At 39.2% G+C, this 16,847-nt stretch overlaps 1 protein-coding gene across 1 annotated transcript in view; it reads left to right on the top strand.

Annotated features, from left to right (window-relative positions):
- The window catches only part of C2H10orf67 (chromosome 2 C10orf67 homolog), a 110,999-nt gene extending 98,373 nt beyond the window's left edge, over positions 1-12,626 (top strand). The window contains 4 exon segments of the mRNA XM_032619054.1: positions 4,128-4,210; positions 4,285-4,350; positions 7,297-7,384; positions 12,453-12,626. Coding sequence (XP_032474945.1) covers positions 4,128-4,210; positions 4,285-4,350; positions 7,297-7,384; positions 12,453-12,626 — 411 coding nt within the window.
- Positions 12,627-16,847: the final 4,221 nt, after the last annotated feature.

Here is a 16,847-nt window from a genome sequence, read left to right on the forward strand (position 1 = left end):
GCGAGTGGGGGCTACTCTTCGTTGCGGTGCGTGGGTTTCTCATTGTGGTGGCTTCTCTTGTTGCAGAGCACAGGCTCTAGGCTTCAGTAGTTGTGGCACACAGGCTCAGTAGTTGTGGCTCGTGGGTTCAGTAGTTGTGGCTCGCAGGCTCTAGAGCACAGGCTTAATAGTTTTGGTACATGGGCTTAGTTGCTCCATGACATGCAGGATCTTCCCGGACCAGTGATCGAACCCGTGTCCCCTGCATTGACAGGCGGATTCTTAACCACTGCGCCACCAGGGAAGTCCCAGAATCTTTTTTTTTTAAAATAAACTTTCAATTACTGATATGACTTCAGATAGAGTGAAATAAATAAATATAAATGCCTTTCTAAGTGGAAACTTATTTTGTTTTGCCAGTTTGTTTTCCTAACTCCCTGTGGATTCGTTTTTAAAATTTGGGTTAGTTTATTCCCATTAACATATGGGCAAGTGCCCTCCAAAGTTTGGGGCTTTTACTCCCATGATTTCCTTGGTCTACTGTTAACCAAATGGCAGTGAATTCACTGTGTACTCCTCATGTCCTGGTCAGAGAGGCAGTTCAACGGATTGTGCTCTTTGAGAACAAACAGGCAGAGGGAGCCCCAAAAGTACATGCCTCCCATGACTTGGGTGACCCCAACATATTCGAAGCCAAGGAAGGCTAATGATAACCAAGATTCTCACTGTTTTGTTAAATAGGTGTTGCTAGGCCTCAGGCTTTGTTTTTGGCTAACTTCCTGCCACATGGGCCTTGGGGAGACTGAGTCACTATGCTGGTGGTTGTAGGTGGTAGGTTTCTCTAGGAAGGTGTGCAGACAACCAAGGGAACAATAATCTTGGTAGTTCTAGGACCACCAGAAAGCTCCTCAGGACTGAGGGGACTGATGGAGTAGGAGTTAGAGTTTAGTGAACTAAAGTAAGAGCAATGGGTTAGGGTCCAGGTTCAGGATTAAGTCCGTGCTGAAAATTCTCCTATCAGCCAGGGGATAACCAGGAATTATCAGCAGGGAGTTCGTAGATCACCATATAGAAGTTTACATATATTGACCTCATAATAAAGGCAACCACAGTAAGAGCTGAACATTTGCAAATAAAAAATCAGGCACGCGAGGGAAGAGAGAAGATGGAAGGTAATTCGAATGCTCTAAATTCTTAATGTTTATTTGTGGGGAGCCCAAACAATAAAGGCTACTGTTTATTTATAATGATAATGACGAGAAAAACTAAAACAAAACCAAACCCTTGGCTTCTGGGAAGTGAGAGTTTTATGTTCACGTATACTATCTGCAGTTTATTTTTAAAATATGTGCGTGCATTCTCTATCGCTAAAAATCTAAAGTAACAGGGACGGTGAAATCAATAGGTTAGTGTATAGAAGTAAATGGTAATATGTGTGATGTGCCTGGCACATAGTAGGCACTCAAAAACTTGTAACTTTTATGGCTGTTAATTACAAATTTTGTTACGTGGCAGCTAATGTCAGCTGGGTTCTCTCTGCACCTTAAGATATAAGTTGGCTCAAACCCACATTCTGTGCTTTGTGGCAGCCGAAAACGTGTCCACTTGTTTCTCCAGACACCCATGGCATCTTCTGGTGGTTGTTGCTGTGTCTGGGCTCCTTCTTCCACTGAAACGAGTCCATTTCTGAGTCCCATTGCACTCTGTGTCATCCCAGCTCACACTTTGTTGAATCAGACACTGAATTCAACCCAATTCTGTGATTGCTACTAAAACCACTCACTCACAGGACACCTTTAGTTGGACGAGTTTGAAGAAGATGAGTAACAGGGACAGTCTGCATCACCAAGATGCCGTTTCACGTTGAATATTGGACATTACCCCTGGGCACTGGTCACTTGTGGCTTCACCACACACTAGCAGCTCCAGCCTTGGGGTCCTGCCTGGCCATTCTCTTCTTTTCTAGCTCTTCTCAGCCCTCACTTCTGATTGCTCCAGGGAGCTCTGGGTTCCTTTTACTTTATTCTGCAGACCTGGCTCCAGACCCTGCATGGCAGAGCCCACCCCATCAAGATGGGCAACAGATCAAAAGCTTTTGGGTCACAGAACCCACTAGAGCAGGTAGTGGTGGTAATAAGATGCACCTTTTGCTGTCTACATTCTGTAGAGGAATATAAGAATAGCTAATCAAAGGGCTTCCCTGGTGGCGCAGTGGTTGAGGGTCCACCTGTTGATGCAGGGGACACGGGTTCATGCCCCGGTCCGGGAAGATCCCACATGCCGTGGAATGGCTGGGCCCGTGAGCCATGGCCGCTGAGCCTGCGCGTCCGGAGCCTGTGCTCCGCAACGGGAGAGACCACAACAGTGAAAGGCCCGAGTGCCGCAAAAAAAAAAAAAAAAAAAAAAACCAAAAAAAAAAAGAATAGCTAATCAAGCAGGTTTTTTTTTTTTTTTAATTTTTATTTATTATTTATTTATTTTTGGCTGCGTTGGGTCTTCACCGCCGCGCGCGGGCCCTCTCCAGTTGCGGCGAGCAGGGGCCGCTCCTCGCCGCGGTGCAAGGGCCGCTCATCGCGGTGGCCTCTCTAGTTGCAGAGCACTGGCTCCAGGCGCGCGGGCCTCAGGAGTTGTGGCACAGAGGCTCAGTAGTTGTGGCTCGCAGGCTCTAGAGCGCAGGCTCAGTAGCTTGGCTCACGGGCTTAGTTGCTCCGCGGCATGTGGGATCCTCCTGGACCAGGGCTCGAACCTGCGTCCCCTGCACTGGCAGGCGGATTCCCAGCCACTGCGCCACCAGGGAAGCCCAAGCAGGTTTTTATATTCAGTATATTTTCTCACTGCCATCTGCTCTCTGCATCATTCAAGAGGAATAATAGTGAAAATTCGTCTTAATTATCATTTAAAATAAAAGTTTATTTATTTATTATTAAATAAATGAGCAAACGAATACATTAAAATCTAAAAAACAAAAAAGTGCAATATGTAATTTACTTAACCATTTTGAAATGCAGTGTTTTTATATCTATAACTGGGATTCATTAGATTTAATCCAAAAGATAGTTGAGAAAAATAAAAGGTTTTTTTTTTAAGCTTGTGACTTCACTGGGTAATAACTGCCCACTTCATTAAAAAAAAAAAAAGTGTAATGGTAAAATTTGACCCATATATAATTACAAAGTAATGCATTTAGAAAACAAACAGTAGTGGGAACGTTGGTTTTAATGGGATATAATTGTCCAATTGCAAATGCAATGTATAAACACTGAGTCTTGTAAATTAAATGAGGCAGTCAAGACCCCTATGGGACTAGGGTTGGCATATTTTTAGTCTCATTTGCCTTTCTCTAAGCTGCAGAAAAACCACATCTTTATGCATTGACTTGAAATGTTTTACTTGCTTTGGTTTATTTTCTTTCCAGGTTAGACATGGAATACCTGCAGCGATGCATGGAGAAAAAGCAAGACTATCAGTGGCTAAGGTATAATAATGACTAATATGACCCTTATTATTAACTTAAATATTGTTTATATCAATGCTGACTATCCTTAGAGAGGAGTAATGACTTTGAAAGCTACACCAAGAATCAGTCTAATGAAGAGACAGAGGACCTGATTGCCCCTATAGTATGGTTCTGGGGTACATCCCTGCCACACCCAAAGAAATCTCATTTATGACATGCCTACAATTCCACTGTTACAGATTCATTCCTTTGCCAAAACTTTGTCCCCTTGTAAAATAGAAACAGTACTGAGAAATGGCATACAGTTCTAATGTGATTGAGTTGGTCAGATCCTTTCCTGAGGACAGTTTTGATAGAAAGAGGAAATAGAGTAACTGGGGGCAGCTGCTGCTATGATGAAGAGATTTAGAAAAAGTGATACCTGGTCGGGGGGAGGGGTGATGAAGATAAATTTTGGCTACTTGGTAATATTGTCTCACACTGGCTGCTTTGAAGTGAATCATTTACAGGAAATGGAGGCATGGGATCTTAAATTCTTCCAGTTTATGGGAATTTGCAAGTAAATGTAACTCATTGTTCCCTCAAATTTTTGATGATAGTTAGAATATGCATGCTATTTAATAGAAATAACCTTTCAGATTTATGGGGAAATAGGGTATAATTAACTTTGTGATGTATTTTCTATTGAAAGATTGAAGAAGAGAAACGTGCTTTGGAAGAGCAAATACAAATGTTAAAGGCTAAGTTAGAGAAAGAGAAAAAGAAGTCGGAGAGGTACTGGTAATAGTAATTCATAATTGTTCATTTGCAGCTAATACAATATTTAACCACCTATAAATTTATTACAGGGTTAAGAAGGAAGCAGATCAGATCAACAAAAACTGGGAAAAGAAATTCTTAATTCTCAGGAACAGGTATAGTGTGGTGATATATACAAATTCTATTTATAAAAATGCGACTAATCGTCTTTTAAGGAAATTGGGAGCCTTGCATTTTTCTGTATATATTAACTAATATGAAATGCCCTCAAATACCTCTTTCAAGAGATGCAAAATAACTGACCTAAAAAAGAAGAGTAGTCAAAGTCACTTCAAAGGAAAACTAATTCAAAACTGTTTTACTCCTGATCTCAGTGTTTCAAATTTAAATCACAGACAGGATGGACAGACTCTCTTGATACCTGGTTTAAGTGGACCTACACAGTCATCTTCCTCCGTAGGGCTATTAAAACATTTCCGTTCATTTGCACATGATAATATTTATCTTCAGATACAGAGACCTGAATGAGTGAGGGAGCATGCCATGTGATTACCTGGAAGAGACTTCCAGGTGAAGGAACATCACGTGCAAAGGTCCTGGGGTGGGGGTTTGCTTGTGTGTTCAAGGACAGTGAGGAAGCCAGGTGGCTGGAGAGACATGAGCAGGGAGGAGTGGTGTAAGAGCTCAGTGAGGTAGAACATTTGGGGTTTTACTCTGAGATGGGAAATCGCTAGAAGCTTTGTTTTCAATCGATAAGAAAATTTTCTCTTTTACATGCCTACTGGGTCATTACCATGCCTAATAAAGTTAGCAATATAAATCCTTTAGTACTACTTATTGACCAAATCACATTCAAATTCCTTGATTATCTCAAGGGAATCTCTTACAGTTGTTTGATTAAATCGGGATTCACGGTAGGTGGACCACTGCATTTGGGTGTTATATCCTTTAAATCTTTTTTTTTTTCTATGATGGTCCCACTTACGTCCCCGTTCTTTCCAGCCCACTGATTTACTAGAGAAATATGCTCATTTGTTATGTAGAATGTCCCCATTCTGGATTTGACTAATTGTTTATATGCACGTGTGTATGTATGTGTGGTGTCATCTAACATGTTCTTCTATCTGTATATCTTACAAACTGATCTTTAAATCCAGAGAGTTGATTAGACTCAGGTTCAATATTTTAGGCAAGACTGCTTCACTCGAACTACTATGTAATTCCTATGCATCACATCATAGGGCACATAATGTCCGGCTATATTATTTTAATCAAGTGTTATCAGGCTAATTCACATATTTTAAGGTTCATCACTGACCTTTCTCCAAATAATTTTAACATCCATCAATGATCACATACCATGATCCAAGATTTCATTAGGGTTGCAAATTGGTGATACCTTAATTTTATCTTTCCTTCTGCATTTCTTAGCTAAATTCTATTAAAGAAAAAAAAAAGTTTTCCCCACTGGTTACCCTGAAATATAGTTGCAGACAAGATAAGGCAAGATAAATGCTTGATCCCCTTTATTTATCAATATTCAGAATAATGAGTTGGTATCCTAAAACCTCACTGGAGAGTCTTGAACTGAGGAAAGACCCAATGATCTGATGTCTTAAAAGAATTATGACTTGTGTTGATAAAAAGCCATAGGGAAGCCAAAGGAAAAGCAGGGAGAAGAGTTAAGAGCTCCAGAAAGAATAAACCCCTCTTAGGCAAAACATGATGGTGATTTGACTGGGATGGGAGACCTGGAGCTGTTGAGAAATGATTAAATTGGGGATTTTTTTTTTTTTTTTCGGTACGCGGGCCTCTTACTGTTGTGGCCTCTCCCGTTGCGGAGCACAGGCTCCGGACGCACAGGCTCAGCGGCCATGGCTCACGGGCCTAGCCGCTCCGCAGCATGTGGGATCCTCCCGGACCGGGACGCGAACCCGTGTGCCCTGCATCGGCAGGTGGACTCTCAACCACTGCGCCACCAGGGAAGCCCTGGGGATATATTTTGAAAGTAGGATGTGTTGAAAGATTGGAGATAAGGTGGGAAAGAAAGAAGTCAAGGATTTTACCTAAACAACGAGAAGGATGGAGTTGCCTTCAACTGAAACAAGCAAGCACATTTTGGCGGGAAATCAGTTTTGATTTAAGGTGCCTTTAGTCACTTAAGGGTAGAGGTCTGGTGGCAGTGATGAGTATATGAGTCTGGAGTTCAGAAGAAAGTTTAGGCTGGGGGCATACATTTGGGATGCATTAGTATAGATGGTATTTAAAGCCATGGCATTAAATGAGATCAGCTAAGAATGAGTGTTGGAGAAAAATAGAGAGATACAAGGATTGAGTTCTAATATTTGGTAATAACTGACTTTCAGATGCTTGTTTTGGATCTGATGTTTTCCCTCTAAAGGACGTCCCTCTCTTGTGAACTCTTTTCGTCTTTTGCTTTCTTGTTGGCTTGTGAAATTTATTTGTGTATTCTTATTTTTAATTCCTGATCAATTTTAGATGTTACAAATACCTTTTCCTAGTCTATGAACTTTGTGTATGCTGACCTTTATTGTACAGAAGTTCTTAATTTTTATCCATCAATATTTTTGCCTTAGGTGTGTTTAGAAAGTCTTTCTCCATCTCCACTAAAATATTCTCCCACGGTTTTAGACAAGCCTTCTTTATGGCTTGTCTAAATTTAAGCCTAAATCTAAATATGATTTACCTCTCATATTTAGGTCTTTACTCCAGTCCTTTCCGGATTGGGTTGTGGTGCCACTTTGGTCACATACTATGTTCTAGTACATTCCCAAATCTGTTTCAGTGTTCCTATTCTATTCCATTTATTTTTCCTTTCCAAACTGTTTTTATACTATGATTTTTGTGGTATATGTTAATATCTAGTATGGCTACTCCCTCCTATTTGCTTTTCAGGGCTGGAAAATACATAATTTTAAAAATCAAAGAGTGGTAAGTTCATACTAATATTTTTAAATTTTTACTTGTATCTCCTTGCTCTTACACTGAACATTCTAGTTTCTAATCACAAGAACATAATACCGATTTGCTCTTTCCTATAATTTCTGTTCATTTTAATTCCACTGCTTCTTTTGTTTCAGCTTTCACGTCCTTAAGGACGAGATGTTTACTAGACACACATTGTTCCGTCAATTTGCAGTGCTGACTGACACATCCTTCAATTATGTTGTAAGTACACACTGGCTAGATACTCTTTGTCTCTTTGATGATACCTGTAACGTGTCTTTCTGAAGTTAACATTTTTTGAACCCCTGACATTAGAGGCTCTGGAGATAGTACATGCGTCACTCTGCTGAATGCTGATGGCATAAGACAGAGTGTCTGAACCCAAAGAGCTCAATCCAGTGTGAGACATAGATGTGTAAACATATTGTTACCACACAGTACGGTTGAGCTATAATGGAGGCAAGTGAAAATTTCAGAGGATGGGGACTCATTCCCCCGGGAGGCATTTATCAACCTGACCATTTGTGTGCGTGGATGGAATGTAGGAACTATCACAGCTCAAGATCCAAGTATCCAGTCACTTCCAAATGGAGAAAGGAGGTAAAAGAATCTGTTCCTAGTACCAAGCCATTCGTTTTCACACTAGAAGTCACCTGTAGATAAAGCCCAATTCTAAAATAGACTTTTTTTGTAAATTGAAGTATAGTTGATTTACAATGTTGTGTTAGTTTCTGGTGTACAGCAAAGTGATTCAGTTATATATATATATATATATATATATATATATATATATATATATACACACACACAAACACACATATATATACATAACTGAATATATATATGTTCTTTTTCAGATTCTTTTCCATTATAGGTTTTTACAAGATATTGAATATAGTTCCCTGTGCTATACAGTAGGTCCTTGTTGTTTATCTATTTTATATATACTAGTGTGTATCTGTTTAGTCCCAAACTCCTAATTTATCCCTTTCCTTTTCCCCCTTTGGTAACCATAAATTTGTCTTCTATGTCCGTGAGCCTATATCTGTTTTGTAAATACGTTCATTTGTATTATTTTTTTAGATTCCACATATAAGTGATATGATATGATATAAAATAGACTATTTTTAAAACTGTTTACTTAATGTTTTCACTTGGGAGTTGTAATTGTAAAGGCAAATGATGACCAGTGTAGAAAGATAATCAATAAATTGCAATCAATCAGTAACTTAACATACTGTAAATGCTATCGAGAAACTGCTACACAGCTAAGTGTTCTGAGGACAAGTCAGGTTTGTGGAAAAAGTCACAAGAAATATAAATTTTGGTTTCCTGCTTCAAGAGGCTTACAATCTAAAATCACTTTCTTTCTAAAATTTTTTCCACAATTTTCACTTTAAGACAGTTTTCTAACTCCAAGTTGCTGCAAGAGATCAAAGAACTTAAGAACATTGGCAAGATAATATTATTTCTAATTTTTAACTAAATTTACATAGTAATATGAACCTTGCTGAGGATTTTAATAATTGACTCCCCTGAAATGTTCCAAAACTGGTCTACGTGGATGGGAATATATTAAGTCTCTTTCTTCTCCTTTTGGTTTTTTCTCTTCTCAACTGAAGGTTACAACTTTAATTGGAGTAATCCTCATTTTAGATACTTAATCAGCTGGACAAATAAAATATTGAAGGACCCAGGAGAATGCTGTGCTACTCAAAAAGCAGACTTTTTAAGGATTATCTGGTAAAATTTTCTGGTCCAAATTTGAATTGTCCAGCCTTTATGAAACAGACTTCTAAAATCTCAAAATTATTCCAGTCCAAGCATAGTAATAGATCCAGTATTTTCTTGAGAAAAATCTTGGCCCTGCCTCAGATGTTCATGCAATCTATCTTCCTATGGAGGAGAGATGGACTCCATCTAGTCGAGAATACATCTGTGTGCCACTACTTATTTGGGATTCAAGCTCATGAATCCTTATCTATATAGCTACACAGTATATATGCACTCAAGACACTCATCAAAGTGGACAGCGAATATTTAAGAAAAATAGACAGAGAGAGGGAAGGGGAGAAAGTGATGAGTGAATGAACTTTGGGTAAACTAACATTTTCCCTTGGTTCCCTATACTCTAGTCACTTGTCCATTCACAGATATTTGAGTACAAATATGTACCAAGCAGCATGCTTGGGTTGCAAATGTCATCTCCCAGTTTGTGGACAAGGTTTTGGTATCTTTTCATAAATAAATGTTCTTAATCTCAATGTTAGTTTAATAATCTTTTCCTTTTTGCCTTTATATTTTTTTCTGTCTTTAAGAAAACCTTACCTAACCTTTAATCAAAAATATATTCTTCTCGGGCTTCCCTGGTGGTGCAGTGGTTGAGAGTCCACCTGCCGATGCAGGAGACACGGGTTCGTGCCCCGGTCCGGGAAGATCCCACATGCCGTGGAATGGCTGGGCCCGTGAGCCATGGCCGCTGAGCCTGCGCGTCCGGAGCCTGTGCTCCGCAACAGGAGAGGCCACAACAGTGAGAGGCCCACGTACCGCAAAAAAAAAAAAAAATTCTTCTCTAATGTATGCAAATGTCAGATCACTATGTTGTACATCTGAAACTAACATAATTTTGTCAGCTATATTTCAATAATTTAAAAAAAACTAAAAAACAAAAAATATTTTCTTCTCTATAAACTTAAAATTTTTTTCTTGTTTTGCCTTTCGTATTTAGAGGTTTAATCCACCTAGAATTGATATTAGTGTACAGAACGGTAGACATCTGATTTCATTTTCTTTTAATATAATCAGCAGATCTAGCACCATTTATTAAAAAGTCCATCTTCTCCCCTGATACATAATTCCACCCGTTATATATTATAGTAAGGGCTCACGTATGTATGAGTCTGTTTCTCTCTATTCTGTCCTACTGTTGTTCTATTTGTCTATTCTCGCATCAATGTGACACTGATTTAGTATACCTTTATTATAAATCTTTTTCTGATAAAACAAATACTCCTGCCCTGATGTTCTTCAAGAATACCTTGGCTTTATTGGATCTTTACATTTCCATATAAAATTTAGAATCAGATTGTCAGTATTCACAGTATAAAAAAAACCATAAGAAACAAATTAAAAATTCTATTGGGATTTTGATTAGAAGTGCATTAAGTCTATAGATCAGTTTGGGCACAGTTGGCACCTTTTAGGTGCTGAATCGTCTAATCCATAAACAAGTCATAGCTTTTTTTGACAATATTATGTTAGTTTGCATTTTATCTCCACCGATTCTTTTCCAGAGACTTTTGTCAGTAGTTTCTAGAGGTCGTATATTCTTATACTCTATTGTTGGGGACAGCAAGTTTAATGAAGTTTTCATCTAGATCTCATAACAGGTCATTTTTTAAAGAATATAGTTCTGATTTCAGGATACTGTTTCTTTAACTGACTCTACAGTTTTTTCATAGTCCCTGTTTTATTTACTCTTCTCTCTCATCCTTGACAGGGTGAGGTGTGTTGAAACCCAGTGTTATCAACTGCATTCTCTTGTGTGTTGCTCAAATCTCCCTTTTACATTTCAGCTGGAAGGCAGGTTGATATGCACAGCCCCTATTTCTTACCCCAACTTCAGCAGGATTTTACCTTTTTCAGCCCTGGCAGAGGTTGTATTTTCTTCTACACCCACGGTATGAAACAATGGAGTACATTGGAACTTAAATTCTCAGCAGTCATGCATTTAACACTGGCTTCTTTTACCATCTTTATGAAAGACTTGAAGGCAATGAGGAAAGAACCATGTGTATATTTAAAAGAGTTTTCTGACAGGGAAAGGACCATCGGAAGACTCTAAGACAGAAGTGTACCTGGCATGTTTGAGAAACAACAAAACATCCAGTGTGGCTGGAGCAGTGAGCAACAAGAGAGAACAGGAATAAATATGGTTAAAGGGATAATAGGACTTTGATTTTTTTTCTATTACTCTGAGTAAAATCGGGAGCCCTTTAGAGTTTTCAGCAGAGCAGTAAGACAGTCTCACTTAACATTTTAAAGGGACAACTCTGGCAGCTATGGAGGCCAGGGGCAGGGAAAGAAACAGCTTAGGAAGCTATTGAAGTGATGCTGGTAAGAGATGGTGTGGCTTGGACCACCTTAGGAGAGCAGATGGGCAAAACGGGGCCGACACATGCCTGGAGTACTATGTAGTACTATGCGGTGCTAGATTTTATGTATATGTAGCAAAATGGATGGACCTTAAAAGCATAGTACTTAGTGAAATTACTTTGTACGTAGTCCTTAGCGAAAGAAGTGGAACACACGAGATGTGCTGTTTTTCACCCTGAATCTAAGATGTGCTCAACATCGGTTCAAGATTTTATAAGACTCTAAAAGAGAAAAAGTGCTGCCAATCATACTGTGACGCTCCATCTATTGTCAGATGCATCCTGATTTTAGGGATGTTAAAGTATCAGAAGGCTATGCCTTAGAATCAACAAAATAGGATATCACATAATACTAGCACAAATTAAAATACATGCACAAAATTACATATTTTTGCAAGAACGTATTCAAATAAAAAATACAAATAAATATTTAAGTGGTTTATTTGGTGAGAGGAACAAAAACAGAGTGGGAGCAGGCTGTGGGGAAATAGAAAAATGCATGCAAACACACTTAATGTATGTGTGTATACACACATACAAACCAGCAAGAGAGAAGCCTTGAGTAGGGAGAACGTCACATAACTTTCCAGGGTGCATCCGTGGACCTCAGACCTCTTTTTGATAATCAGGCTTTGTGTACTTTTGGTCCTTTTCACTTGTGCATTTTTAATGTCATGATTTACTTTGCAGTATGTGATGTTGGTGGCAATTCTGCTTGTGTGCTACTGAACTCCTGGAAGAGACGCTTTTGTGTTTTCACTCTTCAGTTCCTGGGAATCAGGACCATCACTGTGTAGCTTCCAGGAGCTGGGTGGTGCTGGGGATGACCTGGTGGTAACTGACCAGTTACAAGCAGTAAATCCTATATGGCATAGGGATAATCAAAAGGAAGTAGAGTCAGAAGAGACGTTAAGGAAAACATTTTTCTTGAATTTTCTCTCAAAGTAGCCTGAATTAGGAAGGGGTCTATTCCTTGGGTTTAAAGGAAAGGATTTCCCCAGCGATGTTTGAGCAAATAAGTTAGGAGCGTGATTTTCATATCTCAGTTAACTAAGGACTGAAAAGCATTCTACATCCATTTGGGCTGGTCATTATTTCCCCTGGATAACGCGGTACATACTGTTTGTGTCTTTCAGAAAGTTAAACCTTTATTTATGCAATCCAAAATGAAATTGATAACAGAGTCGACATCTTCTGCAAATGTTTATCATGCATCTTCGGTAGGTAGATTATTTTTTCCCTATTTAACATTTAATCAGTCAGTATTATTCAGCCTCAGTAATGAAACGGTTTGGTTTACCTACAGATAGACAACAGGTATGTCGACCTAGACAGGGATCACATATCCCTCCCGCCTTCACCAAGAGGTAAGAATCCTTATTGTTGGAGAAATGGTTCACGCAGGATGGGTAATTAAGATTAATAATGCTTTTCTTTCTTGTCCTGAGATGTTTGGTTTCTGGGTGAATGCATGACTTTTTTCAGCCAATTTATTAAATTAATAGATATGATAAATAAAAGAATGTTAATATGTATTTCTGAATATTGATCTCTGCTAACTGAAAATGAATTGAGTCATATTTCAAAACCAGGAACTGTCTCAGTTGGAATCCTGTTTCTTCTTAATTAAACTGCCAACAAACCCGAAGCTCCTGTTAAATCCCTATTTTTCCAATTTAATGCTTAGAAGAAAAGGACAACTATTTATAGCATCCTTTATCTCCCATCAGTCCTTGTGTGGCCTCAAATTGGACTCTTTTGGAGGTGGAAGTATATTTTGTCCACACGTTTCTGTAAGTCTTTAGGAAACAACCATGCTTGCTTTTCTCTAATAAACAAGTTGGATTAATGAAATGCAACGTTATTTGTTTGAATTATTGATGGTAATCAAAGGGTGTCAGTAATTTCTGTTGTTCATGTCTGGGAATTTTTAAAAGTAGACTTTTATAATGAATCTTTATACAAGGAGGAAGTATGTGATATGAGTTTAAATCCTGGACCCTAATTTTTTTTTTAACATCTTTATTGGAGTATAATTGCTTTATAATGGTGTGTTAGTTTCTGCTGTATAACAAAGTGAATCAGCTATATGTATACATATATCCCCATATCTCCTCCCTCTTGCGTCTCCCTCCCACCCTCCCTATCCCACCCCTCTAGGTGGTCACAAAGCACTGAGCTGATCTCCCAGTGTTATGTGGCTGCTTCCCACTAGCTATCTGTTTTACATTTGGTAGTCTATATATGTCAGCGCTACTTTCTCACTTCATCCCAACTTATCCTTCCCCCTCCCCGTGTCCTCAAGTCCATTTTCTATGTCTGCATCTTTACTCCTGCTGGACCCTAATTTTAAAATCAACTTTTTGAAAACTAGATTGAGAAAGGAACCTCTCTTCTGGGCCTCCATGCAGTGGAGAGGCTTTTTCTGTAGTGCTTACGGGTATAGGTAGTACCTTTGCCGGAGGTGCCTGCCTGGGTGCAGAGGAATCTTTCGGCAGTCACAGTGCTTGGCTGCCTCCTGGACTGGCATTTAGGTGACAGTAACACCCAGCCTGGACTCTGTACCAGCTGCTAGCCTAGGGCATGCAATTTAAAGATATCACCTTTTTTTTTTTTTGGCCATACTGCGTGGCTTGGGGGATCTTAGTTCCCTGACCAGGGATCAAACCGGGGCCCCCTGCAGTGGAAGTGCGTAGCCCTAACCACTGGAGTGCCAGGGAAGTCCCCGAAGATATCAGCATTTAAATAAGGGACTAGGTCTGTTGAATTGTTGGAAATTCCAACCCATACAGTAAGTTATTTCTAAAATATCACAATGTATTAGGGGAAGAGAGACTCATGATTTATCATAAAAATATAAATTGTTAAATTTGGAACCTGTGTTCCACCTGACATTTTAATTAGAGAGCTTAATTAAGAGCAAAAAATTCAGTTGAGAATTTTACATCCAAAAGTGATTTTTCTCTGCCAAGCAAAACAGTTTTCAAAGGTCCATTTGTAGTCATACAAACCGACCTTGATGGCCACCTGGGCCATAAGGCAGCTTTGGCCAAAACAAACACTGTCACTCCCTTTCTTCTGTCCTGAAAATGCAAAGTGTAGAGTTATTTCCACCCTGTCTACGGAAAGCCCTCCTAAAATTCATTAGCCCCCTTTTTTTGCCTTAGTAATAAAATTGAAAGTAAATGCTATTTTATGATCCATAATTTTGCAGCATGCCACGAAGTGCATCATTCTGAATATGACTGCACCACAGAAGAGGCGTGGGTGACAGTGTCATACTGAAAGCCTCTGGGCATAACCCTGATGTTTCTACAAAACCTCTGATATAACGTTGACATGTCATGTTTTCCCCTCTGAAGATAGTGTGGGGAAATCATCCAGTTAACAAAAGTTTCTGGTTAATTGGGTTCCAGTTAATCCAAAATTGACTAGAAATAAATTTTCTATTTTTTTTCTTTTTTTGGCTGTACGCGGGCCTCTCACTGTTGTGGCCTCTCCCGTTACGGAGCACAGGCTCCGGACGCGCAGGCCCAGCGGCCATGGCCCACGGGCCCAGCCACTCCGCGGCATGTGGGATCCTCCCGGACCGGGGCATGAACCCGTGTCCTCTGCATCGGCAGGCGGACTCTCAACCACTGCGCCACCAGGGAGGCCCAAATTTTCTATTTTTAATGGATAAGAAAACCAATACATGAATGCCAGGAGGAAACTGAATTACAAATTTACTAATTGGGAAGTAGATGAATATCAGCCTTTCACGATTATGGGGACTGAACAGTATTCACACTAGACGGTCAAAGGACCAAACTGTCATCACAAAACAATCACTCCAAGCTTCTCAGGTACTTCAGAAGGTGGAGAACCCCCTTCAGGCCCCTAGGAAATAGTTCAATACGTTATCAGTGTTTTCAAGCACTAATTCACAAATACATTTTCAAAGAGGTGTTTAGCTACATGGTTTGTACATACCTGACTTACAGACAAATCTTAATTACTTTTTATAACACAGGGGTAACCTATATGGTGACAGAAGCCAAATTCAACCCTGTAAAGTCACTGTGGTATTGAGTTCTGTTTTTTAAATTATGTAAATAGAATATTAATATTTTAAATACCCTACGAATATTTATCCTCCCTGTTAACAGCATCCTTGGTGTTGCATCAAAGACAGAGGTTCTTACGTTGTATTTTCATACCACAAGGCACTTTTGAAAATTATGGATAACTACCATTTAGTGGGTGTAGGTACTATTCCAAATGCCTTTTAAGTTTTAACTCTAATCCTCACAAAAACCCTATAAAGTCAGCACTCTTGCTTTCTCAAGCCTTAGAGGAGACAGTTGGATTCAGAGGGGTTTAGTAAGCTGCCAGGTTTATGACCACAAATAGATTAATAATTTATAAATAAGGCTGGGTTCAGACCCAGAGAGTGTGGCCCTAGAGCCCAGGCTTGTCACCACTCAATTATATTGACTTGCCCCAAGGCTCACGCATGACAATGTGTGGTCCCATTTTCAACAACACACAATGGGAAAACGTGATGTAGCAGGAAGGCTTTGGAGGTGGACAGACTTCGATTCCTGTCTCATTCCAGTCACTCCCTGGGTAACTTCACTCAGCTCCCTCTGCTGTGTAAAATGGAGATGGCGACCCCACCTCCTAGCTTTGTTATGAGGATTAAATGAGGTGAAGTGCCTAGCTAACCCCATCCCTGCCTTTCCTCCTGAGCTATGGATAATATAATCCCTGGGTTCCCAAAATAAAGGTCAGGCAAACCTGCTTTTTAATCTACTACACGAGAGCTATAATGTCCTCAGCAGTAGGCTGGTAATTTAAAAGAACTGGTCTCTCCTTTAATTCTTTAGTAACTAATTGTCTACCAAGCACAAGAAAGAATAAAATTTGTCACTGGTATCAGATCATGTGGTAGATATTTTGAAAAGAGCAAAATAAAACAAAACATAACTTAAAACAACGTTATATCAGGCGATATATCTTTCCTAAGCAAATTGAAATTAACTTTTTGTTATGTTGCAAGCTTTACTCCAAAAGAATTCTAGCAAGAACAACAGAGTTATTCTTGCAACAAAGAAAGTTTAAGAGATAAATAAATCCTCATTAATATAAGGGAATAAAAAAATGAGGTACCATACTATCTGCAGAATTTCAAAGCCGTTTTTTTACACAGTAGTAATTATCCCAAAAGATCCCAGGTAACATTATTAATTTGTTTGCTACTTAACTGTGATACAATTTGGGATCTGAGCTGCCCATTGTGCACTGTGCACTGCCACAGATTTTATGTACTTAAGAAGACCTTTCTCACAGTCCAGTAATTAGGTGCTATTGACATTGTAATCTTTGAAAACGTTCCTAATGAGCCCCAAAGACACAAATCTCATAGATAAAACCTCAAAGTAACAGTGACCCTTTAAGTGGCTTGTCAGTAAGAGAAAGCTCAAACATAAATATCTGAAACACAGGAGACACCCAAATTTAAACCTAGATTACATTGTATTGTTAATTCT

This window comes from Phocoena sinus, chromosome 2, assembly GCF_008692025.1.
Source record: "Phocoena sinus isolate mPhoSin1 chromosome 2, mPhoSin1.pri, whole genome shotgun sequence".
NCBI classification, from domain to species: domain Eukaryota; kingdom Metazoa; phylum Chordata; class Mammalia; order Artiodactyla; family Phocoenidae; genus Phocoena; species Phocoena sinus.